The sequence below is a fragment of the Lynx rufus genome, unplaced genomic scaffold (genome assembly GCF_022079265.1).
Source record: "Lynx rufus isolate CCGP_SWC_20201006 ecotype Redwood Valley unplaced genomic scaffold, mLynRuf1.p SCAF_18, whole genome shotgun sequence".
NCBI lineage: Eukaryota > Metazoa > Chordata > Mammalia > Carnivora > Felidae > Lynx > Lynx rufus.
In genome coordinates this window covers 11,595,700-11,621,047 of record NW_025814832.1, presented here as the reverse complement: position 1 = coordinate 11,621,047, position 25,348 = coordinate 11,595,700, and the positions used below count along the sequence as shown (strand labels likewise).

The window sequence follows — 25,348 nt, the reverse complement described above, 5'->3', positions numbered from 1 at the left end:
TTCTCGTGCTCTTTCTGTCTCTATCAGAATAAATAAGTTTTTAAAAAAAAGAAGGAAATGGGGTGCCTGGGTGGCTCAGTCAGTTAAGTGTCTGACTTTGGCTAAGGTCTTGATCTCGCAGTTTGTGAGTTTGAGCCCCGCATTGGGCTCTGTACTGACAGCTCAGAGCCTGGACCCCGCTTCAATTCTGTGTCTCCCTCTGTCTCTGCCCCTCCCCTGCTCACACTCTGTCTCTCTCAAAAATAAATAAACATTAAAAAATTAAAAAAAAAAGAAGGAATTTGACCTTTTGGAAATTATTAGTAACTAAAACTCCATGTGCCACTTTCCTATTCTTTTTGCCCCCACCCTCTTCCCAATGCTTATTAGCTAGTGAGGTGTTAAAATGTTGTAGCAGAATTTCAAATCAAGTTTTACTGACTGAAGATAGCAACTATTTTCAGAGGCTGAAGGGAGAGTGATTCTTTGAGTCATTGGTTTGTAGCTTCTTGTTTTATTTCTGACCTGTATGAATTGCTCTTGAGGAAGTGATATGCTAGTCCTTGGCAACTATTTTCTGGAAATGTATGTTATGAACAGTGTATATCTGCCTCATTCTTTTAGGTCCGTGTGTCTCTCTTGTTTAAAAATCATTTGCAGGGCACCTGGGTGGCTCAGTCAGTTGAGCACCTGACTTCAGCTCAGGTCATGATCTTACAATCTGTGGGTTTGACAGCTCAGAGCCTGGAGCCTGCTTCCATTCTGTGTCTCCCTCTCTCTCTGTCCCTCCCCTGCTTGCGCTGTATCTCTCTCTAAAATAAATAAACATTAAAAAAAACTTTAAAAAATCATTTGCAAACGGGTGCCTGGGTGGCTCAGTCGGTTAAGCATCAGACTCTTTATTTCAGCTCAGCTCATGATCTAAGGGTTTGTGAGTTAAAGCCCCATGTTGGGCTCTGCACTGACAGTGTGGAGCATGCTCGAGATTCTCTCTCCCTCTCTGCCCCTCCCTCCCTCCTTCTCTCTCTCTCTCTCTCTTTCTCCCTCTCAAAAATAAATAAGTATTTAAAAAAATCATTTGCAAGGGTGCCTGGGTGACTCAGTCGGTTAAGCATCTGACTCTTGATTTTGGCTCAGGTCTTGATCTTGAGGTTTGTGATGTGAGATTGAGCCCCACATTGGACTCTGTGCTGACAGTTTGAAGCCTGTTTGGGATTCTTTTTCCCCCCTCTCTCTGCCCCTCCCCTGCTCATGTCTGTCTTTTCCTCCCTCCCCCCCTTCAAAATAGACATTTAAAAAAATAAAAATCATTTGCAAATGGAAATCTAGCTGTACTCTTGTAATCCCTAAAATTGTATATATCTTACACGTGTATGTTTTAAATGTGTGTTTGGAGGATTTTTTTTAATGCGCCATATGGGAGGGAGTGTTATTGTCTAGTACACTGTTACATGCTTTACGGAATAATTATGCAGCCTTTTCTTAATTTTGAAGTATTTCTTTTCAACAGGTTTTGCACTGATTGCAAAAATAAAGTTCTCCGAGCATACAATATCCTTATTGGTGAACTTGATTGCAGCAAAGAGAAGGGCTACTGTGCTGCACTTTATGAAGGTTTGCGGTGCTGTCCACATGAACGGCACATACATGTTTGCTGTGAAACAGACTTCATTGCACATCTTTTGGGTCGTGCTGAGCCAGAGTTCGCAGGAGGGTATGAGTATGTAATTTGCTAGAATGGGCTATCTAGCGCTTTGCTTCATTTTATTACTGAAAGTTTTATTTCCATCACCTTTTGCATTAGTACATATATATGTATAAATTCAGGTGTGCTTGTAAAGAGTTTGCTTTCTTTAAAATATGCATTTCTCAATTGACTGAATAAAAATAGAAAGTGTTCTGTGGTGTTCATTTCAGTCCTCTGCTCCTTGTTGCTTGAAGTAGACAGGCTTTTTTTTTTTTTTTTTTGGCTTTCATTATTATAGATTATCATTTTCACTTGAAAATGATTCGAGGGATTTTTTTCCCCCTCCATCCATGCATTTCCATATCTAAATTTTGTTCATTATGATGGTTTTTGCATAGGAAGAGGTCTTTGCAGCAAAGTGTTAAATATTTTACTGAATGTAATTAATGAATTGTGTATATTATCACTGAATTATATAGGAACCTAAAATTTTATCTCTGGCTTTTTTGTGAAAATAAAATCAGAAAAGATTCATAGAATAAAATGAACCCATTTTGTTTTGTGTTTTGTGTATCAGCTCTCATTTGAGTGCCTATTTTGTGCTAGGCACATAGAACACAAAGACTTACCAGTGAAGTTCTGTGAACCTTACTACTGAAAACTAGCCTAGAGGGCTTTTGTCCATGATTGAATCACTTTCGCACTGCCTTTATCCATTACTCCTCAAAAAAAAGAAACCTACAAAACCCAAATAGGCATTTGTTAATAATTGGAAGGTGAAGGAGCTATCATGCCTCCTATGAGCTGGACACGTTATATTAGACTTCTTGTGCCCAAAAACCATCTCTTTAGAGCCCCAGTTCCTGAATTATCTTATTTTTAGCAATATTAGGACTGAGTTCTGCCTGCATGTGTATTTCTCATTGGTTATGTACATGTATGCTTGTGTGTTTTTATGTACATTTAATTTGAATGTATAACTGGCTTCTTCAGGTATGCAAATTGTGTTTAAACCCTGAACCCTCTTATCTGTCTTTTACTCTTTCAGCAAAGGGTACTAGGAATTATGTGTGATTTATTCTTTACAGACGAAGAGAAAGGCATGCTAAGACAATAGATATAGCTCAAGAAGAAGTTCTGACCTGCTTGGGAATTCATCTTTATGAAAGACTGCATCGAATCTGGCAAAAACTACGAGCAGAAGAGCAAACATGGCAGATGCTTTTCTATCTTGGTGTTGATGCTTTGCGCAAGAGTTTTGAGGTAAGAATAGTGACCTGCTTCATTGTCTGAGATTGCTTGGTTAGGTTATTGGACTGAATGTTAATATAAGCTAGCAGTCTGATTTTGTCTCAGAGGGCTGTGATTCACTGATACTGGCATGGATTTGGGGGTGGATTTAGGGGAAGGGAATTAGAATTTAAGTTTGTGGATTTTGGGGGTCCCTGGGTGGCTCAGTCAGTTAAGATTCCGACTTTGGCTCAGGTCATCATCTCGCGGTCCATGAGTTTGAGCCCTGCGTCGGGCCCTATGCTGACAGCTCAGAGTCTGGAGCCTGCTTCGGATTCTGTGTCTCCCTCCCTCTCTCTCTGCCCCTCCCCTGCTTATGCTGTGCTTCTCTCTCTCAAAAATGAATAAACGTTAAAAAACATAAAAAAAAAAAAATGGGGCGCCTGGGTGGCGCAGTCGGTTAGGCGTCCGACTTCAGCCAGGTCACGATCTCGCGGTCCGTGGGTTCGTGCCCCGCGTCGGGCTCTGGGCTGACGGCTCGGAGCCTGGAGCCTGTTTCCGATTCTGTGTCTCCCTCTCTCTCTGCCCCTCCCCCGTTCATGCTCTGTCTCTCTCTGTCCCAAAAAAAATGAATAAACGTTGAAAAAAAAAAAATTAAAAAAAAAAAAGAAAACTTTCTAAAAAAAAAAAAAAAACATAAAAAAAAATTTTGTGGATTTTCTTTGATTTTAATCCTGTTATTCTGCCAGCTTTGATATTTAGACTTTCTCAGAGTGGAAAACTGAAGTTGATTATTTAGCAGCATGTTGCTATGAAGTATAGCTAATGAAAAGGTAAAAGCAACCCAGAGTAAATTTGAGACTTAATTCGTGAGTCTCAGTTTGTCTGCTGATATCCAGTAGCCTCTTTATAGTGCTGGTTTTGGGTTTAGTGCTTGTGACCTTCTCCCTCCCCCCCCCCCCCCAGTTCTCTGTAGCACATAAAATTTTGGCTAGTGAACATTTTGTTATATTCTGAGGCATGGTTGTAACCCTTTAACTGGGTCACAGATCCCTTTTGTGAATTATATGAAAGCTATAAACCTTTTTTTTCAGAAGCCCATCTGTGAACTTTAAACATTGTTCTGGGGAGTCTGAGGAGATTTGTACTAGTTCTTGCTGAACGCTTTTTTTTTTCTTTTCTTTTTATATGTTTGTGACTTCAGAAACTAGATCATCTAATCAGGTTAAATAGTCTTCTGTTGTGTTAAGAAATGAATGTTTGCTGTGTTGGAATTGAAATTTGAAACTAGAATATTGCTGGTTTGGAAGAGGAGTGTGTGTTAATAAGTCTGCCTTCTCTGTAGGGATTGGTGGTATATTCACTTCCTGTAGATTTTAAGTTGTCATCATTTAAAGTGTTAAATTTAGGGGCATCTAGGTGGCTCGATCAGTTAAGCGTCAGACTCTTGATTTCTGCTCAGGTCGTGATCTCACAGTTTGTGGGTTCGAGCCCTGCATCGGGCTCCGTGCTGATGGCGCAGAACCTGCTTGGGATTCTCTCTCTCTCCCTCTCTCTGCCCTCCCACTGTTCATGCTCTCTCTCTTTCTCAAAATAAATAAACTTAAAAAAATAAAGTATTAAAATTTAGGGACACCTGGGTGGTTCATTCGGTTAAGCATCCAACTCTTGATTTGTCTCAGGTCATGATTTCGTGGGGTCATGGGATCAAGCCCCATGTTGGGCTTTGTGCAAATGGCACAGAGACTGCGTGGGATTTTCTCTGTCTTCTCTCTCTGCCCCTCCCCTGCTTGTGCTCACTCATGCTCTCTCAAATAAATAAACATTAAATAAATAAAGCATTAAAATTTAAGATTCTTTGTAGGAATGCTCTGGTAAATTGCAACATGAATTATTTGTGTGTGTGGTATCATGTAAAATTAGCAATTGAGAATTTCCAAGGAAAGTAAAGGTAGTTTTGACCAGTATTCATTCTCAACTTTGTTTTTATAATAGATGACTGTGGAAAAAGTACAGGGTATTAGCCGATTGGAACAACTTTGTGAAGAGTTTTCAGAGGAGGAACGAGTAAGAGAACTCAAACAAGAAAAGAAACGCCAGAAACGGAAGAACAGACGAAAAAATAAATGTGTATGTGATATTCCTACTCCTTTACAAGCAGCAGATGAAAAGGAAGTAAGCCAAGAGAAGGTAGTATTCCTTAATTTTGATTCATAAATATGTAGTATTGCTTTTTGCTAGATTTTTGGCATTTTTACTATGCTTTTCCAGAATATGAGGAGCTGCAGCTTGTATATTGGCTTTTTTCCTACTATAATTGGTACAGCCAAAAATTTTAATGTCTTGTGTTTGTTTTATAATATTCAATGATTATCTTTTTACCTGATCTTAGTATGTTGTTAGATCAAAGTCCAAATATGGAAAGTTAAGTCCATGTATGACCTAGAGCAGGTCTTCTTGGTCTCAGGACCCCTTGGAATTTTTAAAAATTACAGTGCTCGGTGTGCTTTTTGTTCATGTAGATTATACATACAACATTTATTAGAAATTAAAATGGAGAAATTTTAAATCGTTAATTCTTTTTAAAAAATAATAAGCCCATTATATGTTAATATGAGTAACGTTTTTTGAAAACTGTTCCAAAACAAAAAGAAGTGAGAAAGGTGGCATTATTTTATATTTTTGCAGATCTTCTAAATATTTGGTTTAAAAGGAATCAGATGGATTCTCATATCTGCTTCTGCATTCAGTCTATTTCCATATGTTGCTTGGTTGAAACATTTGAAGAAAGTCTGGCCTCACACAAAAAAGGAAGGAGTATTTTAATATAAACTTTTTCAGATAGTTGTGGATATTCTTTGGCATTACAGTTCAACAAGTGGTAGTTTCTTAAAGATTAGTTACAATGTGGAACCTGGCACCTGTGAATGACCTTTTCGTAACTTAGTTAAATTAAAATCCACTAGTCAGTCTTGCACTTTGAATGGATCTTTAACTCATGCATGATTTTGTAACATCATGAATTGGTCATTTGAAAGTTACTGGTTTACTGAGTTATGCAGACCTTGCCAGATACTGACATTTCATTATATATATTATCACATAATCGTGTTAAAACCACTACTGATCTCATCAGAAGGGTCTTTAAGTATTGGGAAGCTTCAGGCACATTCTGCTTGTTTATACAAGTTTTCAAAATTCTGATTGTAGTTTGAAAGTTTGAGTTTTATCACAACAAATACCGTCGTCCATTGTTTTCCTTGAGGTGATGGGCTGACTTCTTTTCTGAGAGAATGGCTTTTAAATATCCCAAGTCTGAATAACCAAAGTTTGTCTCTTCTTTCAAGCAAAATTTATGTTCCAGGATAAAAAACAGCTAGTTCAGCTTGTAACTCAAACAAGCTTCAAGTGCTTTTCCTTGAGACAGCCATTGTATTTTGGTATGCAGCAAAAGTGCTTTAAGCATCCTTCCTATTTGTCAGACATCTACTCATGAGCTGATACTTAAAAAATATTTTTACTGCTTCATCGAAGACTTTCATAAGTGAAGTATATTTCCTGAAAGTGCTTGACAAGTAAAAAATACACTGTTAGTACAGTGTGATTGCCACTGCTGTGATTTGTGCGAAAGTACCAGCAACTTTTCCCACCATTGCTTTCGTATCATCAGTGTAAGTGTCAATATATGAAAAAGGCAAGTGACATATTAGTATTCTGATGAAAATAGTTTTGATCTAGGGAATCCCTGGGGTCAGCAAACTACACTTTGGGAACTTCCCTCCTAAATTTTCCTGATACGATTAACTCTTAATTTGCTTTTAGTTGTTTCATAGTCTTAATGTGGGTTAGTGATTTTTCATGAGAATAATTTCTTCAGTTGGTAACCTCCTAACTCCTATTTAATTGGTTGATGTTAAGGAAAGTAAATGTAACCATATGAAGGTAAGACTTTTTACCGTCTCTCAATGTTGACCCTTAAAGGAAACAGACTTCATAGAAAACAGCTGCAAAGCCTGTGGCAGCACCGAAGATGGTAATAGTTGTGTAGAAGTAATTGTTACCAACGAAAACACATCATGTACCTGTCCTAGCAGCGGCAATCTTTTGGGGTCCCCTAAAATAAAGAAAGGTAACTAAATACAGTTTCTTCTTAAAATTAAGTCTTAAGTTTATTCTTTTTTCCTCTTAAATGGAAGAGGTTTTAGAGATCCTGTAACTTTGACACTTAATACTTCTTTTTTCTTTATGGTATTTGTTATTATTTGACAAAAACAAAAAACTATAAACCCCTCATCATATTTTCATTATTTAGTTTACTTTCTGCTTTTAGTAAGCTATCAATTTTGAAATTTTTATGTTGTCTCCAGTTGGTTCATTCTTTGTTGGTATGTTAACTATAAGTCTCAACCGATTTATTTTCAGGCTTATCACCACACTGTAATGGTAGTGATTGTGGATATTCATCTAGTATGGAAGGGAGTGAAACAGGTTCTCGGGAGGGTTCGGATGTTGCTTGCACTGAAGGCATTTGTAATCACGATGAACACGGTAGGTTCAGATTAAGCTTCCCAATTATTTCTACTACATGGCTGATTAAAGTACATAAGTAAGAGATTATTGATTTCTTCAGGTGATGACTCCTGTGTTCATCACTGTGAAGACAAAGAAGATGATGGTGATAGTTGTGTTGAATGTTGGGCAAATTCTGAAGAGAACAACACCAAAGGAAAAAATAAAAAGAAGAAAAAGAAAAGTAAGATGTTGAAATGTGATGAACATGTAAGTATCAGAGTTCTTAAACCTTTGCAGTTGAGGGGAGAACAACCTATTTTCTTTGGAGTGGCAAGTCTGCAGCTTAGTTTCTGGTATTTATTATTTTAGAATGAGTACCTTTAGAATGCAGTTCTGTTAGCTGCTCATCTTGTGATTTGTGTGTGTGTGTGTCTGTCTGATGTGGTCACTTGTCCAGTAATCTATGTGAGTCATAAATCCAGTTCATTCTTTTCATAATACTTTTAAGTGAATTAGCTGTGTAATCTTGAGCAGTTTGCTTGATCTTAGTTTTCCCATCTGGAAGGAAATTAATAGTCCCTATCAGATTAAGTTCTGTGAAGATGAAAGAGATTATATCGATGGGTTAACACAGCATCTGGTGTGTAGTAAGTGCCTACTAAGTGCCAGTTGCTGCTGTTCAGTATTCCTTCTAAAAACTTAACACACTATCAGGGCCTTTTTTTCTTTCTCTAAAGAATAATTGCTCTTATTCCCTGCCTTTTTACCTGGGTAATCCTTTGCTTGGTTTCAGATCCAAAAGCTTGGAAGCTGTATTACAGATCCAGGTAATCGAGAGACCTCAGGAAATACCGTGCACACAGTGTTTCACCGCGACAAGACCAAAGATGCACATCCTGAAAGCTGTTGCAGTCCTGAAAAGGGTGGGCAGCCACTGCCTTGGTTTGAGCATAGGAAAAATGTACCACAGTTTGCAGAACCTATAGAGCCATCATTTGGTCCTGATTGTGGAAAAGGTGCCAAGAGCTTAGTTGAACTCCTTGTAAGTAAGGATATCTTATTGATTGGTAGATGTGGGAGGGGACAATATTTGAGAATTTAAAGCTAGGAGTTGGGGAAGCTTTTAAGAAATTAAGGTCAGTCTTTCATTATTTTTGGTCTTTTCATTTCTGCTCTTCCACACATGGTTTATGCAACTGCTCTACAGCACATTTCCTTGTCCTCCTTTGTAGAAGAGAAGAGAATAGTTGGGAAAAAGGGATAGAGTTAGCATTGTGTCCAGGAGTCTGCCTCCTTGAAGAGGGTTATTGTAAGCAAACTGCCTTTCTGAGTGGCAGCTTATGGTGTCCAGCCTTCCATACCAGGAAAAAATGTAGAATCTGAACTAGAGCCCACTTTTTACTTCCTTTAGGTTCATGTAGGATAAAAGCATAACTAAACTTGCAAAATCTTTTAAGATTGACTGTAAGTCTTGGTACTTTACACGAATTATGCCTGATTCCAAGCAACCCAGTACATAGTTTGTGTGGGGGCTTAGAGGAGGGGGAAGGAAAGAGAAGGGTGGTATATTCTCTTTAATAGTTAGGCTCCCAGTGGAAACAAATCCTTTAGAATAGTTTTTTTTGTTTTGTTTTTTATGTGGTGGTTAAGTTTCTTAAATTTTAAAAAGGTTTTATTTTACTTAATTTGTAGAGATAAAAGTTTCAACACAGGACCATCCAGTTAATAATCACATCAGTCTGGTTATTTAAAGTTTGGTAACTAGTTGTAACCATCTCTAGTTAGTCGTTTGTTTTGCTGTAATCAGAAACATTGTTATTTTTTTAATTTTAAGTTTCTATTATTTTTTTAAAGTTTATTTTTTTGAGAGAGCGCGAGCAGAGGGAGGGTCAGGGAGAGAGGGAAACACAGAATCCGAAGCAGGCTCCAGGCTCTGAGCTGTCAGCATAGAGCCCAACGTGGGGCTCAAACTCACAAACCACAAGATCATCACCTGAGCTGAAATCGGATGCTTAGCCTTAAGACTGAGCCACCCAGGTGCCCCTCAAGTTTTTATTTAAAGTCTAGTTATCTAATTAGTCATTTTCTAAGGCAAAGGTTGGGAGTCTCTTAGGCTCATAGGTCTTCTAAGACAAATTATAGATCCAGAGTTTCAAACTGAGTTAAGTTGGATTTTATTCTTACTTTGTACTTTCTAAGATGGAGTGACATTATGCTTGTTCTGTAAACAGTTCAATGAAAGACTTCATGTGACTGAATTGAAATTAAAAGGCTAGTTTGCCTGAGTTTTTAGCTGTCCTCCATCAGCATAGCATTTTGCATTCTTAATTTAAGTCATAATCTTAACTACTGCTTTAATTTGCAGGATGAGTCTGAATGTACTTCAGATGAGGAAATCTTTATCTCACAAGATGAAATACAGTCATTTATGGCTAATAACCAGTCTTTCTACAGCAATAGAGAACAATACCGACAGCATCTGAAGGAGAAATTTAATAAATACTGCCGCTTAAATGATCACAAGAGGCCCATCTGTAGTGGCTGGTTGACAACGGCTGGAGCAAATTAAATAAATAAAATAGCTCTGTCTTTCAATGAAACACTCAAGATGACTACTGCGCCTTCTCTTTCAAAAAAAAAAAAACTCTTAATTTAGTGACTTATGGCAAAATTTTAAATCAATGTGATTCTTTCTTGTTTTGGGAGACGGTGGAGGTAACCTCATTAGTTCTTTCTTCAGGCTTGTGTCTTTAGTTGCGTGGCTGCGCAGGCCTGCCATATGATTTAAGCCATCTCTTTTCATTAAATGTTTCTCTTCCTGTGAGACTTACTAAAGCAACTTAGTGGCAAAAAGTAATGTTGTACTTATACTTCTGTACAGAAATGACAATGAGCTGAATATATGGTTTTACAAAGTAGACATCCACTTGCAAAATGTTTGGATGTAATGTTAAAGCGCAATGTGCAAAATTTAAAATAAAGAATATTTATTAATATGCATAGTAAAAATTGGTGTACATGTTTCTACTTAATGTGTGGCAGTATTTTCATATTTGCCACTTCTGAACTTGGTATTTGACCAGTGTTGATGTTAGGATGAAGAGCAAATGAGGATAGAGATACAAATTGTTGAGGACAAAACTCTTCCCTTGACTAGAGCTGAGAAAAGCAGTTTTCAATCTTTTGTTTTGAAAGAATAAATTTGCTGCAATACCCTTAAATACTGGCTAGCATCTTTCTCATGAGATTAATTGCTATTATTTAAAATTCCCTGGTATCACTTAACATAAAGTGCCTTAAATTCAGAGATTCATACTGAACTGGAAGAATGAAAACAGAACTTGGCAGAATTTCAACCAAGGGTTGTCTGAAAAGTAATTACTTTAGCATGTAGACCTGGGACCAAAAGACTGCGCCTAGAGCTAACCACGTTGCAGTCCATAAGTGCATGCTCCTTATCTGGTTTCCAACAATAAAGTCACTGGCATTACAGTTTACTGCTTTCATGAACTGTGAGTACTGAAGGAGAGAAGAGATTCCCCCAGGAATAGCACTTGGCTGCCATTTAAAAGGTTGAGTCAATAGTTCGATAAACACATGTGCTCAGAGCTTTGTGTCTCAATGTTGGTAATATTGGTGGGCAGCAGGCAAGTAGTGGGACAGTCAATACCTCTGTGCAGTGGGGATGCAGTGAATTTTATGGGCTGTGTACCACTTAATCAGATTTCAGGTGGGCAACAGCAAAAGCTTAGATTTAATTTTTATAGTTGGTGGCATTTCTTTGATACACCTCTTCAGTTGTCTTTTCAAATCTAAGTGTTGCATAGGGATGGGGCAGAGGTAAAAATGAGTCATGACTCCTCTCTGGCCTTTGTTTACTTTCATCTGGAATCCATAAAAAATGACTAAGGGCTCCCCAGAGCCCTTGGCTCTGAGCTCAAACCTTTCTTAACCACTTGTTGTCAAGTTTTCTCCTGAGATCCCTAAAAGCAAGGACTGGTTTTATTTTGTTTTAATCTTTATCCTTGGGCCAAACACATGAGTACTTGGTGAATGAATAAACCAGCCTCACATACTGCTTATGCCATTGCTTGCAGTGGAGGGATCCCAGTAGTTATGCAGAGATGTATTTTTCTTTGGAAGATAGCTATATTAAGGATGCAGATGTAAGGCAGTTTTCAGAGTTTTGATGGAACATCCTGAGTGGTCAGAGAGCAAAACCAACAACCCAAGAAGAGACAAAAGGCAGAATGGATTGAAGGCAGTTTAGGAGCACATCCCCTGGACCTAAGACTGCATGGCTTAAAGTCCAAACCATGCTTTACCCCTTTCTGTCTCAGTCACTTACAAAATGAAGCCTAATACGTAGTATCTTCAAGAGTTTATGTGCATATGCTAATATATTTAAAGTGCTTAGAAGTGCCAATTACACAGCATTCAGTAAATGTTAGCTTTTGCTTTTAATCTTTGGTACACAGTGATATATTTTTTCACTGGGAGTTGGAGGGTCTAGGACAGTTGGAGACAGTAGGCCAGTAGGGATACAATCCCCTAACACGTGTACTGGAGGGTGTTTCCATTTTTAACCTTGAGTTGTCATTCTAGTAAAGCCAAGGGATCAGGTAGGGTTGAGAGGGTAACTCAGGGATGATAGCTGAGGCACTCAGCCTTTTCTAGGCTGAATCCTTCGCATCAGCCAGAGGGCGGGCGTTGGAGTCACCTTAAGAGCCCGTAATTTCTCCTTCTTGCCATAGGGGTAAGGAACTGGGAGGGGAGACTGAACAAGGGGGCAAGAATACGAACGGCCTCGGGCCTGGAGCAAGCCCCCCCCTAAACCTCGGTTTCCCTGCCCCTAAGGGAAGAGCTCACCAAAGCAGGACCACAGGCCACCCGGGAACCCTCTGCACCCGCCGGCACAGAGGAAAGCACAGTTTCCCACCTCCCGTCAGGCATGGGGCGGGGCCGGAAGAGGCGGGAAGGCCGCGACTGATTCCCGCTAGATGTGGTCGGTCGCGGAGAAGCGGTGGGTGGAGCCCCAGCCCGGGCCGGGCAGAATGGAGGCAGGTTCAGGCGCGGCTCCGAGGGGGGGGCAGATCGGCAACGGCGGCCGCGGTGGTGACCAAAATGCGTCCGAGCCCTTGCGACCCGGGGAGGAGCTCCGCGATCCAAATGTCCGTATCGCGGAGCGAGGTGGGCGGGCGGCTGGGGACCATGGCCAGGACCGGCATGGAGCAGTGGCGTGACCGGCTGGCACTGGTGACAGGAGCTTCGGGGGCATCGGCGCGGCTGTGGCCCGGGCCCTCGTCCAGCAGGGACTGAAGGTAGTGAGTTGTGCCCGCCCCGTGAGCAACATCGAGGTAAGTCCCCGCCGGGGAGAGGGACCTTCTGGGAGGCGTTGTTTCCGCTGGTGTACGGTCCGGGAGGCGCAGTGGTCTGACCTAGGCTGCGACCCTGCCCCCACTTGCTGCTCCCCCAAGGCCATTTGCAACCGGATCAGACTATGAGGGATGAGATGCCTAGTAGGGCAGGCCTCTACCGTCCCTTTCATGAAGTCCCTTCTTTTAAGGAGACCCTACTCCTAACAGCCTCTACTCCAGTGTACCACCTCCTTGGCATATTTCTCCGTGCCTATCTGCCTGCCCAGGTCGGCTGAGGAAAAGGGAAGCCAGAGATCAGGGCTAGCTAGGCAGCCAGGGAGAAGGAAAGAAAGCTTTCTGGCCTCAGTGGCTAAATTGGCTACTAGATTGTTTCCTCTAGTCCCCAGACTAAGTCCACAAAGCCAACCAAAGTGGCTGGCCAGCCAGATGAACAGGAACTAGAGGTTTTGATCATGATAGTTTTTTACCCAGCACTGAGGGTGGGGTTGGGGTGGGAATAGAGCTTTTCAGAAGAAACTCACCCTCTCCTTCCCCAACCCCCAATTTGAGGGTTAACCCTTACCAAATGGGCCTAACAGACCAATGGGATATTTACAGATCGACCTTTCTCCAATTGCACTGTCTTGGGTGGGACTGAGGGGTGAAATAGAGCATTGACTATGTAAGCCCTGAGGGGACAAAGCAATATGGAACTGGAACTACTGGTTTTTCTCTTAAACTAGGGTTGGGAGCCCCAAGTTGTGAGCAACAAGAGCTCAAAGAAAAATGAAGTTTGCCATGTTGTAACAGGAAGGAAGAAGATGGGAAATTTTCATCATAGGTCATCTTTGGATTTGCACCTGACAAGATCACTCTCAGGGTTTGGGCTAGCGATTAGCTGCAGGGCTTTATCTCCACCATTGTTCAAAATCCCTACACCAGGAGGCTTTGGGTGGGGACAGAGGGAGAAGGTGTACCAGAAGGAGGGCTTTCCCCTCCCCTTCTGCTGACCAAAGGTACACTTTATAGCCACCTAGATAGTCCCAAGGTCACCCAGCTGTACCACTGCCCTACTCTCCTCCTCCCTTTCTCCTATTCTGAGGAGTTCAGGGCCCAACCCTAGCCTTGGAGCCTAGAGGATCAGACCAGGGCTTAGACCACTGGATTCCTTAAGTCTAAAGTCACTCTTGCCTTCTCTTCCTACTACCCCAAACCAGCCAGGAAAGGGGGTCCCTGAGCTTCAAGGGGGATCCTCAGGCTGTTCACTCAGCCCCAAGATGACTCTTTTAATGAGGGGGAAATGCCTGTTCTGTGAGGGGACTGACATGGTTTCAAGTCATTTCTGAAGATAGATGAGGACAGGTGGGACAAAGAGAAGGCAGCGACAGGGAGAAAGATGTCCCCAGGCCCTTCATTCTGGCTTTCTTGCAGGGATTTGAGTCTGGAGGTGGAAGGGACAAGTTGCCTGCCAGGGAAGGGGAGAATCCCAGGCTTCCTTGTGCCTAGTTTGCTTTTATTAATTGATACTAAAACAGAGTTTGAGTTCTGGCCTCCGACAGAGAGAAGCCCTATTTCCTGAGGTGGTTGTGAATAGGTGAAATTGGGTAAAGGGGGCCTTCTAAGTCCCAGAGGACCATACCTTTTGAACTCTTGGAAAGTTAAAGCAGAAAAGAGTTTCCTAGGTCACCTGAGCCAGCCCTTTATTCCCATCTTGACTTGGCAGGGAGGGAAGGGTTCCAGGCCAAGGCAACTGGCCCAAGCTGGCCTTTCTCTAGGGCACCCCCTACCACCCAACTCTCTCCCTCCTATACATGTACAGTCACCTTTATGAGGCTCAGATGCCCACTCACTGGCCTCTAAGGCCACGGAGCTTGGTTTCTTTCTGCTTCTGAATGTCTGCATCCCTCACAACCACCTCTCAGTGGCTCTGTATTCTCAGGTCTTTCCATCTCAGGGCTCCTCCGTGTGCTGAGGTCCCTGTCGATACACTAGGGCTTCCCAGTGTCACCTGCCACCTAACTTGCTTCATCATATCTCAAGAAATTTTGGGGTAGAGTATGGTACACTGTGGGACAGAGAGAAAGAATCTGTCCTGACTTCCTGACCTTTCCTATAGGTAGGGCAAGGGGAGACTGGCAGTTGGGCCCAATCTGAGAGCCAACTGGCTGCATTCTGTGGAGGGAGGGTGACTGTTCAGACATAAGCCCTCTGGAAGGAGCTAGATGAGGCAAGGGGAGGGGAGAGAATCCTGGCATAATCAGCTCAGTGATTCCTGGTGCTGGTAGAAGAAGCAGGGGGTGGGGTGAGAGGTGTAGCTTACCTATAAGCAGAGAAGGGGTTCCTGTTGGAGGAGAGGCAGAAGAGATGGAGATCATGCTATGCCTTGGACCACTGGCTCCCTACTCTCTTCTCAGAAATGAAGATTCAAGTTTATTGTGAGAGTCTTCCATTGACGATTTCAACTCCATTCCCATACTCCCCTCACTCAGGGAGTGCTCTTATCCCCTGGACTTTGATCAAAGAGGACAAGTAGTCCCAACAACTATATGGCTGGAAGGTGACTGTCAAAGGAGAGAGTTCTCTGAGTGGTGACAGCAGAAGAAGACTGTCTCTGGGTGGGAAGGTGTGGGAGCCGCTCACCCCAGTTAGCTCCTTGTTGGGTTTCATAGGAGCTGGCTGCCAAATGTAAGAGTATAGGCTACCCCAGGACTTTGATTCCCCACAGATGTGATCTGTCCAGTGAGGAGGACATCCTCTCCACGTTCTTGGCTGTCTGCTCTCAGCACAGTGGTGTGGACATCTGCATCAACAATGCTGGCTTGGCCTGGCCTGACACTCTGCTCTCAGGCAACACCAGCAGCTGGAAGGACATGTTCAATGTAAGGGCTGCAGACCTGGAGTGGGGGGTTGGTTGGAGAATGGGGAGCCAGGGCTTTGTGAACCAGAGGGCTGCTCAGGATAGGACATGTAACAGGAGGGAACTTTGGCTTCATAACTGGGGCACCTTGACTCTCCCCTTGCTTCTTTCCCTACCAGAGGCATAGTGAGTAGATGAATGGCCATATCTTTTCCATTCTTCTTTCCTCTGAGTCCCTTAAAGGGGCAGTTCTTAAAGTCCAGGCTGATTTCCTTCTACTGGAAGAAAGACTGGTAGGGAAGAGAACTGCTATTTGTTGAATGTTCCCATGTGCTGGCACTGTGCTGAGTGCTTGAGAACATGGTCTTACAAGAAAAGGAACCAAGAGACAGGAGATGAGGTTCTCACCCAGCCCTGCCAGTCATGGTGTGGCTCCAGGCAGGTGGTTATTCTCTATCAGCCTTGTCACATTTAATTGGGGTGAATACACATCAATATCTGGGGCCACAAACCCCAGTATCCCCTGGGGCCAGGTAAATAGCTAAATGAGTGAGGTGAGTCAGGGGAGTCTGCAGTAAGTGGGAGAGCACATGGCCAAGTACAAGGGTGGCTGCTGAAATCCAGCATCCCTGCTGTGGAGCACTGTGGGTCCAGTGTGGCCAGATCTTATCATTTCTTTGAGAGGAGTGGAGAGCCTGGGTTTTTATGTGACATCCTACCCCTCCCATTTACCAAAACCTCAGCTCCACAAGGGCAAGGCTTTTTGTCTGGTTTATTCTCTGTTATGGCCTCAGCCCATAAACACTCAATAGATATTTTTTGAGGGAATGAAAGCTTCCAATGCACATTGGGAGTGAATTACAAATGTTTTAAAACTTTGTACAGACCAAACACAGCCTTCAGGACATGGGTTTTCAACTTCTAGACTATATTATGGGGCAATATTAGGGTATAAAAGTATCCTGAGAAGTTGAAAACAGTGTGTACATGGGATGGATCTTTTTCCCACAATCGATTTAGCACCTAAAAGTTGCTTGGGCCTAGAAATGAACAATGAACATTGAAACAGTGAACAGTGAAAATGAAGCACTATCCCTGCCCTCAGACAGCCTTCTGGGAGATCTGAGATCTTGCACATCTGTAAAATGAGGGACATATATTGAGTCCCTAAGGCCCTTTCCAGCTTCAACACTATGTAATTCTATTAGGATCGTCTTCTGAGACATCTCCACCCTCCACCCCACCAGCCTTAGGAGAATCACTCCCCTGGTCTCAGGGACCTGTTCCTCTTATTCCATCTGTCCTCAGAGTTGAGTTTTCTGCCTCATAAATACACATTGCTAAGCGGGCCAGAAAAAGGTCCTCGTGTCCTTCTGCTATGAATGCTGAGGCAGGTTCATGGCGAGGGTGTTCTGTCCTGATGCCTGGCTCTGACACCTGATAAAGAGAAACATCTAATATCCTGGCTGGTCTTGTCTCTTCTCAGGAGGAGAGACTTGAGGACCTGCTGAAAGCTTTATCTGTGCTTGTCCTCATGGGGCAGGGGTGTGGCTTGGCAGGAGCTTTGGAGCTGAGATACTTCTTCAGGCCTTTGTTTGATGAAGGGTGGGGATTTTGGGTCACCTCTGGCAGAGGCCAAGGAAGGCAGAAAGCCCCCATGTGCTTAGGAGGTCCCCTGCCATCTTCTGACCAGCTACCCCACCCCCATAAAGAGTCTCTGTGCCTAATCTTGTAGATGGAACAGAGTCTAGAGGAAGGCATGGAAGGAAGGAAGGTCAGGCCTTCTCTACTTATAGTCTTAAGGGAGGAGATAGGAAAGGAGCAGAGAGTAGCTGGGTAAGGCAGAGAGAGGCTAGGGTCTATACTTGAGGAGAGAGATTTTTTTAATTAATTAATTAATTTATTTATTTAAAGGTTTCTTTCTTTTTTTTTTTAAGCTTATTTATTAGGGGAGAGAGAGAGAGCGAGAGAGAGCGTGCTCGAATGAGTGAGGGAGGGGCAGAGAGAGAGAGACAGAGAGACAATCCCAAGCAGGCCCCGAGCTGTCAGCACCCACCCCAGTGTGAGGCTGGAACTCATGAAACATGAGACCATGACCTGAGTCAAAACCAAGAATCAGACCCTTAACTGACTGAGCCACTATTTATTTATTTTTTTTAAATGTTTATTTTGAGAGAGAGAGAACACAGGCAAGCAGGGGAGGGAGGAGGGGCAGAGAGAGAGGGAGACAGAGAATCCCAAGCAGGCCCTGCACTGTCAGTGCAGAGCCCCACATGGGGCTTGAACACACAAACTGTGAGATCATGACCTGAGCTGAAATCAAGAGTCAGATGTTTAACCTACTGAGCCACGCAGGCATACCAAGGAGAGAGATTTTTAAAGCCATTTTGGAAGGATTTTAGGCTTTTTATCTTTATTTTAATTTTTTTATTATTTTTGAGAGAGAGAGAGACACAGAGCGTGAGTGGGGGAGGGGCAAAGAGAGAGGGAGACCCAGAATCTGAAGCAGGCTCCAGGCTCTGAGCTGTCAGTGCAGTCCCCCATGCAGGGCTCGAACCCACAAACCACTAGATCATGACCTGAGCTGAAGTCAGACGCTTAACTGAGCCACCCAGGCGCCCTGGATTTTAGGCTTTTTAGAGAGCAAGGCCAGGGAAGCTGACCCAGATAAGAGAGGAGAGGGTATTTGAGGAAGAAAAGGAGATAGTTCTCTAAGGCAGAGGTTCTGTTGTTTGTAGAGGAGACATCCAAGACAGGGAGGGTTCCTGGGTCATGGATGAGTTTGGGAGTTTCCCACTGCTGTTTGCAGAATCTTGGAGGTGGGGGTTACCTGGGGAGAGGAATTAGCACTGCTCTCAGCTGGGGCTGGTGGCTTTAGGGGGAGAGGCACCTAAGGCAAGTTACCCTGGAACCATTGTTGGTCTCAGGTAGGACCTGGACACTGTTTTGGAATGCCACTCCCCTGGATGGGCTCTGTGGCTCTATTACCTGCTCAGATGGGCCCAAGCTAGAGATACCCCACTGCCCTCCCTGGCCTGCAGGTGAACATGCTGGCCCTCAGCATCTGCACACGGGAAGCCTACCAGTCCATGAAGGAATGGAAGGTGGATGACGGGCACATCATTAATATCAACAGGTGAGGCAGGTGGACAAGGGCTAAAGCTCAGATCATCACTCACCCTCCAAGCTGAGTGATCTGTTGCAGTTCATTTGACCTCTTTGGACATCAGTTTCATTGGTGGTGAAATAGGGACTTAATACCCAGTTAACAGCCAAATGGCACAATTATGGCGAGAGAAAGAATAGTGTATATCAAGTGCCAGCCCCTAGTTGGACTTCTAGGAAGAGCAGGACTTACAGGACCTGCTTGAATAGCTGGAGCTACATCAGTGGGCCACCAGGATGGCCTGTAAAGAGGTCCCCTTGAGAAGGCTTTCCTGCAGCATCTAGGTGGTGGGGCTGACTGGTCCAGCAGGGGGCACTGCTGGTCCGTCAGCAGCTTCACTCTCTTCTTTCCCCTCCTTTCCTTCACCCAGCATGTCTGGTCACCAAGTGTCACCCCACTCCGTGATCCATTTCTATAGTGCTACCAAGTATGCCATCACCACACTGACAGAGGGACTGAGGCAAGAGCTTCGGGAGGCCCAGACCCACATTTGAGCCACAGTGAGGGTGAGGCCTGGCCCTGGTGGGGACAGGGTAGGCACAGGCCTTCTGCACCCCACACTCATACTGTTCAGGATGCCCTGCTGGGAGTGTGAGGGGCACAGAGCTCCTGGGCTCTGTTGCTGCTGGCATGACCCTGAGTAGCCCTTTGAGCTTCATGTCACTGACTTTGAGATGGGAGGGGGCTGACCAGAAGGGAACACAGTAGGTGAGACTGAAGGAGAGCAGGGGCTGTGGGAAACCGTGGCTGTAAACCCAGACTCTGGGCTCTTCCCTGAAAGGCCACATGACCTTGGGCAACTCACTTAACCCCTCCAAGCCTCAGCCTTACTCATTTGTAAAATGGAGATGGTGATACCAACCCAGTGATGAAGTCTTGAGGGACACCATTTTGTAAAACACTTACCTGAGAAGGGCTCCATAGGTGGTAGGTGTCATTGTGATCATTGCTAGTGGCAGCTTTGGGAGGAGGAGGTGGCTGCTGGACATTGGGCAGCCATCACTGTGAAGCAGGGGGGGGGGGGGGAGCCGTGTTTTCCATCCTGTCTCTCCCCTAAGCCTAGCTTCTGACTGGGATGGAGGCAGGGCTCAGCTCAGCTCCTGAGCAGACCCTCTCTGTTGGTCCAGTGCATCTCTCCAGAAGTGGCAGAGACACAATTCTCCTTCAAACTCCACAACAAGGACCCTGAGAAGGCAGCTGCCATCTATGAATGCATAAAGGTGAGGCCTCACTCTGAGGCCAGTGAGCCACTCACTCCCTAAGTGAATGCAGAGGGAACCCTGGCCTTTAGACCACACTCTTCTAGCCAGCCTGTCACCCCTCCTGGAGGGTTGGGGTGAGGATGAAGATGTTGGAGAGGACATCAGAGGTGGGAGGTTCACTCTGCCCTCACCATCCCTCTTTCCTCCCATACTCTCCAGTGTCTCAAACCTGAAGATGTGGCTGAGGCTGTCATCTATGTCCTCAAGCACCCTTCCACGTGTCCAGGTGAGTCTGGCCTTGACTGTCCACCCCCTGGAAGAGCCCAGCCATCCCAGAGGAGGACAGCAGGGAGGCCTAGCGGGTGGGGAGAGCATCCTGTCTGCCTCAAGCCTTGTGCCTTCCAGCAGATTGGAGACATCCAGATGAGGCCCACGGAGTAGGTGATCTAGTTTCCTATGGGGAGTTCTGTCTTCCATCCCCACGCCTCACGGCTTAGCTCCTGCCTCTGGATTTTAGGTGTTGATTTCCAGACTCCTGGATTCTGCTTCCTCTCTCCAACCCACCAGGGGCTACAAATTTTTGGAAGTTTTTATGTCTTATCAAATTACGTCCACCACAAATATGAACAGTGGGCTGGGGAGAGGTTAGGTGTCCCTGATTGTTTTACCTGTTAACTCATTATTGGTCTGCTTCTTAGTCTCCTTGGCCTTTGTGTGCTCTCTTTGGTCTCTTCCTTTTGACCTAGGGAAGGAACTGTGGCCAAAAGGGGGGCTTCCCCCTATCTTCTTGTACCCCAACCCCTGTCCCTCAAGGAGGAGGTGGCAGAGAGAAGCCCTCACCTCCTATCTGAATAGCTATCCAAGGCCCTAGGCTTCCTCCTCTCCCTGCCCTACTGCCCCCATTGCCTCTTCTCTTCACCCACCCCTGTTCTCCAGCCCAGGCTTGGCTTCTCTGCTCCCAGTGGGGTCATCACTCCACATTGACTATGGCAGCTGAATATCAGGCCCTGCCTCCCAACTGGGTTTCACTGTGATAATTAAAAAAGAAAAATTGCAACAACCTACCTTGGCTTCAGGAGTATCTTTCTGTTCTTTCTCCTTTTCTGTGATCAGGGGTGGTTGTGCCTTAGAATTTCTTCCAGGTGAGTGGGAAGGTGGGCGCTTTGGGGCATCACTCCTGGAGTGTGGATTACCTTAGGTAGCAGATGTGGGTTTGGGTTGAGTCTTGAAAATGGGTAGGAGTTTGCCAGCCAGGAAAGAGGACAACAGTAGATACAAGGCCGGGAGGCCAAAAAAGCAGGCAATGTCATGGGAACAGCACAGAATGTAGTGCAGGAGTGAGATGGGGCCGAAAAGGAAGCTGCTGCCAGGATCACCAGAGGTCTGTGTGCTGAGCAAAGAGTCTGGTGATTACCTATGGGCCAAGGACATCAGTTGGCTTGTCAGCAGGTGCAGGAGAGGCACAGAGCTGTCACTTGGAGAATCAGCAGCCACGGGATAGGAAGTTACTGCTGGCGTCCTGTTGACTGATGCTGAGGGTTTGACAAGGCAGTGGAGGTGCAGAGGAGGGGCTGGATGCAGAAGCTTCTGAGGAAAATCCCCAACACCTGGTGGTGGACTGGATGTCGGGGGGGCGGGGGGGAATCACCACGACTGAGCTGGTTGGAACACATCCCTTTTCAAGTGGCTTTTGCCGGTGTCTGGGTGAATGTGGCCCTCCAGCCTTCTGGGACCTCGAAAGGCACAGAAAGATGCCGGTAGTAGGGGGCAGCCCAGCAGGTCGCGGTACAGAGAAGGCTGCGGCTCAGCTAGTCCTGCAGGAGGCGCTGTGGGCACCGCCTGGCGGTCGGGCATGCGCAGTGCGTCAGCGGGCAGGGGGCGGGCCGCCCGAACCCGGAAGCAGAGTAGCCCACGTGGGAGCCGGGGAGGGGCGGCCTTGGTTAGGCTACCTGGTTGTGGGTAGTCTAAGTCGAGAATCCAGGCTATTCGTACTCTGAAGGGGCGAGGTAGAGACGGCCATCGGGTCTCCTTCGCCAATGTTGGGGACCCGGAGCGGGCCGCGGCGGGAGTGACCAATCCTGATGACGTAGCAGGGGGCATCAACCATGGCACTGCTCTGGGCCGTCAGGGACGCGACCTCGCGGTTTTCGGGTCGCCTGCTCGCGCGTCATTCCTCTCAAGCGGCGAGGCGTGGGGAGCGGCCCGGCGGGGAGGAGCTGAGCCGCCTGCTACTGGATGACCTGGCGCCGACCCCGCGATCTGCGGAGGGACTGGAGCGTCTGTTTGGCCTGTCCCCTTGTCTCCTGGCTCTGCGAGCTGCTCGTCGCCGCGTGGCCAGGCTTCTGCTCCAGGCCGGCAGGTCAGGGTTGCAAGGGGAGCGGGCCGAGCTGCTCCGGGCGGCAGAGGCGCGTGACATACCAGTTCTGCGGCCCAGACGGCAGAAGCTGGACGCCCTGTGCCGCTACCAGGTCCACCAGGGCGTCTGCATGGAGGTGAGCCCGCTTCAGCCTCGGCCTTGGACTGAGGTCGGGGAGGCGAGGCCAGGCGACGACCCCCGGCAGCTGTGGCTTGTCCTCGAAGGGCTCCAGGATCCCCGGAACCTTGGGGGCGTGCTGCGTTCTGCTCATTTTCTCGGAGTGGATAAAGTCATCACCAGCGGGAGAAACAGGCATGGACATCCCTTAATCCCCATGTGCCCCGCTTTGGGGCACAACCGAGTTTCTAAGCACCTTGACCCTTGATCCCTCGCCCCATCGTCAGAATTCTCACCCTTAACCCTTGGGGGCCAGGGCCAGGGAGGCGGGGCGGGGAGGTGGGGGTTGGCTAGGGCAAAGCACCGGGTTTGAGATTACCCAGTTTAATGCAGGGCATGGGGAAATTTGCAGCTGCCCACTCACTCCAGTAGTCAGCAAAGCCAGCGCGGGGGCTATGGAGGTGATGGACCTGTTCTCCACTGATGACCTGGCCGGTTTTTTACAGGTAATGGCGGGGAGGCGGACGGTGGGTAGAGAAGAAACGAGACAAACTCAGTCTCTCCAAGGGCACTCATCCAGCAGTTGATGAAAGAAGGGGAGAGAAAGGGGAATGTTGGCATCGTTTCCTACGTCCTTCTAAATCCCTTTTGGAAGGGAAGGATTCTGGAATTTTCAAAACCATAAGTAGGGCAGAATCTGAAGTTAAAGACTTCCTAGCTTCATTCCCTTTACTGTACTCCTTCTCCAGGCATACCTCTTTGCCTTGGAGGCTAGTATACCTCAGATCCTCGCTGCCTACTAAGTAGGTTTTCAGTAAATGGTGTGATGGACTGTGAGAAGCTGGTTGGCAGGAGTCATGCATTCTGAGTGGGGGCACAGCCTGAAAGGCTCTTTGAACAAAGACAGATTCACTTATGCCTTTCTCCCGCCCACCCCCCCAACCCTACAGAAAACCAAAACCCAAACAAACCACCACCACCACCAACAACAACTTTGATATCCAGGAAGGGGTAAACCTAAGTAAAGAAACCCCTTTCCTGGTCCAGGTTTCTGTCTTCAGTTGTGCTTCTACTGATGGACACAAGGGGGCAGTCTTGCCTTGCATTTGACTGCTCCCATGACCATCTGCCCCCCTAGGTCTCCCAGGCCCAGTCCTTGGATCTCTGTTCTGTATGTGTTCATTTCTTGGTTTCATCCAGTCTCAGGGCATTAAATACCACCTATGCTTGGCTGCCTCCCAAATGTATATGCTAGCCTGGATCTGACTTCTCAACCCCAGATTCATATTATCAAGTTGCTTACTCAACAGCTTCTTTTGTGGTCTGAGGGGCATTTCAAACTTCACATTTTCGAAGCCAAGCACTTCCTTCTGTAGACTTTGCCCAACTCGATCGATGGCAACCGCATCCCTTTATTTAGGCCCAGTGCTGTGGTGGCCTTGATTCTTCCTGCTTGCCATGGCCCACCCTATCCACAAATTCTTTTGGTTTTACCATGAAGGTATTTTTGTATTCCCACCAATCCTCCCCATCTCTGCAGCTCCCACTCTGGCGCAGGCCTCCATCATCTCTTGCCTGCATTATTGTGGGAATGTCCCATCTCTTGCTATTGGCTCTCAACCCAGCAGGCAGAGTGATTCTGTTGAAACATGTTACTTCTCTGCTCAGAACCTTTCAAAGCCTTCACATCTCTCTCAGAGAGCAAAAGCCAAAGTCCTTCTAGTGGCCTTTGAGGTCCTACCTTATGTGGCTCTTTGTTCCCTCTCCTGTCTCCCTCTCGTCCTCCCTCCCCACCCGCCACCACCTTGCCACTCCACTGTTCCTCCCATGTGTCACATAAGTGCCAGCCTCAGCCTTTGCACTTAACTCATTTCTGCCTAATCTGCCCCCAGATGTATGCTTGGTACTCCTTCATCTCGTTCAGGTCTCCACTCCAGTATTGCCTCAGTGAGGCCTTCCCTGATCACTCTTCCACTGGGTAGCTGGGATTTGGGCCCATTTTGTTCTCTGCCTTGTCCCCATCACTTAGAACAGAGCCTGCCCATTCTAGAGGCTTAATAACCGTTGATGAATTGAATGGATCAGCAAGGGAATGACTATATGCGCAAGACCAGCTCCTCAGCTGGGGCTTGAATGAAGGTTTCGTGACCTAGAACTTGATTTCTTCTTCCTCCTTTCAGGCCAGAGCCCGGGAGGGCTGGCTTGTAGCTGGCACAGTGGGCTGCCTGGGGCCTGAGATTTCCTCGTTCTCTGAGATCCCTGTCACTAGCTGCTTGGAGTTCCTCTGGGACCGGCCTACTGTCCTAGTGCTGGGTAGGTAGATGTCCCCACTTTTCCTTGTTCAGATGTGCATGTCCAGAGTGCCCATGTGTCCAACTGGGGCATCCTTAACCCTCTGCCTCTATGCCCTGCAGGTAATGAGGGCTCTGGTCTGTCCAAGGAGGTACAGGCCTCCTGTCAGCTTCTCCTTACAATCCTGCCTGGCCGGCAGCTGCCCTCTGGACTTGACTCCTTGAATGTCTCCGTGGCTGCAGGTGAGTCTACTGTTGCCTGACTTCTTGCCCTCTGACCACACATGTGTAGGTGTTTTACCCTCAACAATTTTCCCTGTCTTTCTGTGCCTCAGTCACTTTATGTGCCAGATGGGGAAAATGCATCTTTTTTAAAAAAATTTTTTTATGTTTGTCTTTGAGACAGAGACAGAATGTCAGCAGGGGAGGGGCAGAGAGAGAGGGAGACACAGAATCTGAAGCAGGCTCCAGGCTGTCAGCTTAGAGCCTGATGTGGGGCTTGAACTCATGAGACATGAGATCATGACTTGAGTTGAAGTCAGATGCTCAACCGACTGAGCCACCCAGGTGCCCCAAATGCATCCTTTGAGGATG

General features: G+C 45.9%; 3 protein-coding genes across 7 annotated transcripts in view; all 3 read left to right on the top strand.

The window, feature by feature from the left end:
* The window catches only part of GGNBP2 (gametogenetin binding protein 2), a 34,617-nt gene extending 24,200 nt beyond the window's left edge, over positions 1 to 10,417 (top strand). For 2 of the 3 annotated variants that reach the window (XM_047080888.1, XM_047080891.1), the window contains exons 6-13: positions 1,490 to 1,699; positions 2,755 to 2,929; positions 4,892 to 5,086; positions 6,878 to 7,025; positions 7,319 to 7,444; positions 7,527 to 7,675; positions 8,202 to 8,450; positions 9,774 to 10,417. In XM_047080888.1, coding sequence (XP_046936844.1) covers positions 1,490 to 1,699; positions 2,755 to 2,929; positions 4,892 to 5,086; positions 6,878 to 7,025; positions 7,319 to 7,444; positions 7,527 to 7,675; positions 8,202 to 8,450; positions 9,774 to 9,977 — 1,456 coding nt within the window. In that variant the 3' untranslated portion in view covers positions 9,978 to 10,417. The remainder of the gene's footprint in view (positions 1 to 1,489; positions 1,700 to 2,754; positions 2,930 to 4,891; positions 5,087 to 6,877; positions 7,026 to 7,318; positions 7,445 to 7,526; positions 7,676 to 8,201; positions 8,451 to 9,773) is intronic. The other variant, XM_047080889.1, reaches the window with a different exon arrangement.
* A 1,956-nt stretch (positions 10,418 to 12,373) lies between these two features.
* Positions 12,374 to 21,013, top strand: DHRS11 (dehydrogenase/reductase 11). Its single transcript, XM_047080569.1, is given in 6 exon segments — positions 12,374 to 12,674; positions 12,677 to 12,765; positions 15,435 to 15,644; positions 18,664 to 18,758; positions 19,159 to 19,288; positions 19,916 to 21,013. Coding segments are annotated over 6 exon segments (801 nt in total). The 5' UTR covers positions 12,374 to 12,532; the 3' UTR covers positions 20,051 to 21,013.
* Positions 21,014 to 21,901: 888 nt separating this feature from the next.
* MRM1 (mitochondrial rRNA methyltransferase 1) overlaps positions 21,902 to 25,348 on the top strand; it is a 29,523-nt gene continuing 26,076 nt past the window's right edge. For all 3 annotated transcript variants that reach the window (XM_047081334.1, XM_047081336.1, XM_047081335.1), the window contains exons 1-4: positions 21,902 to 22,658; positions 22,876 to 22,969; positions 24,644 to 24,776; positions 24,878 to 24,997. In XM_047081334.1, the coding sequence (XP_046937290.1) occupies positions 22,096 to 22,658; positions 22,876 to 22,969; positions 24,644 to 24,776; positions 24,878 to 24,997 (910 nt within the window). In that variant the 5' untranslated portion in view covers positions 21,902 to 22,095. The remainder of the gene's footprint in view (positions 22,659 to 22,875; positions 22,970 to 24,643; positions 24,777 to 24,877; positions 24,998 to 25,348) is intronic.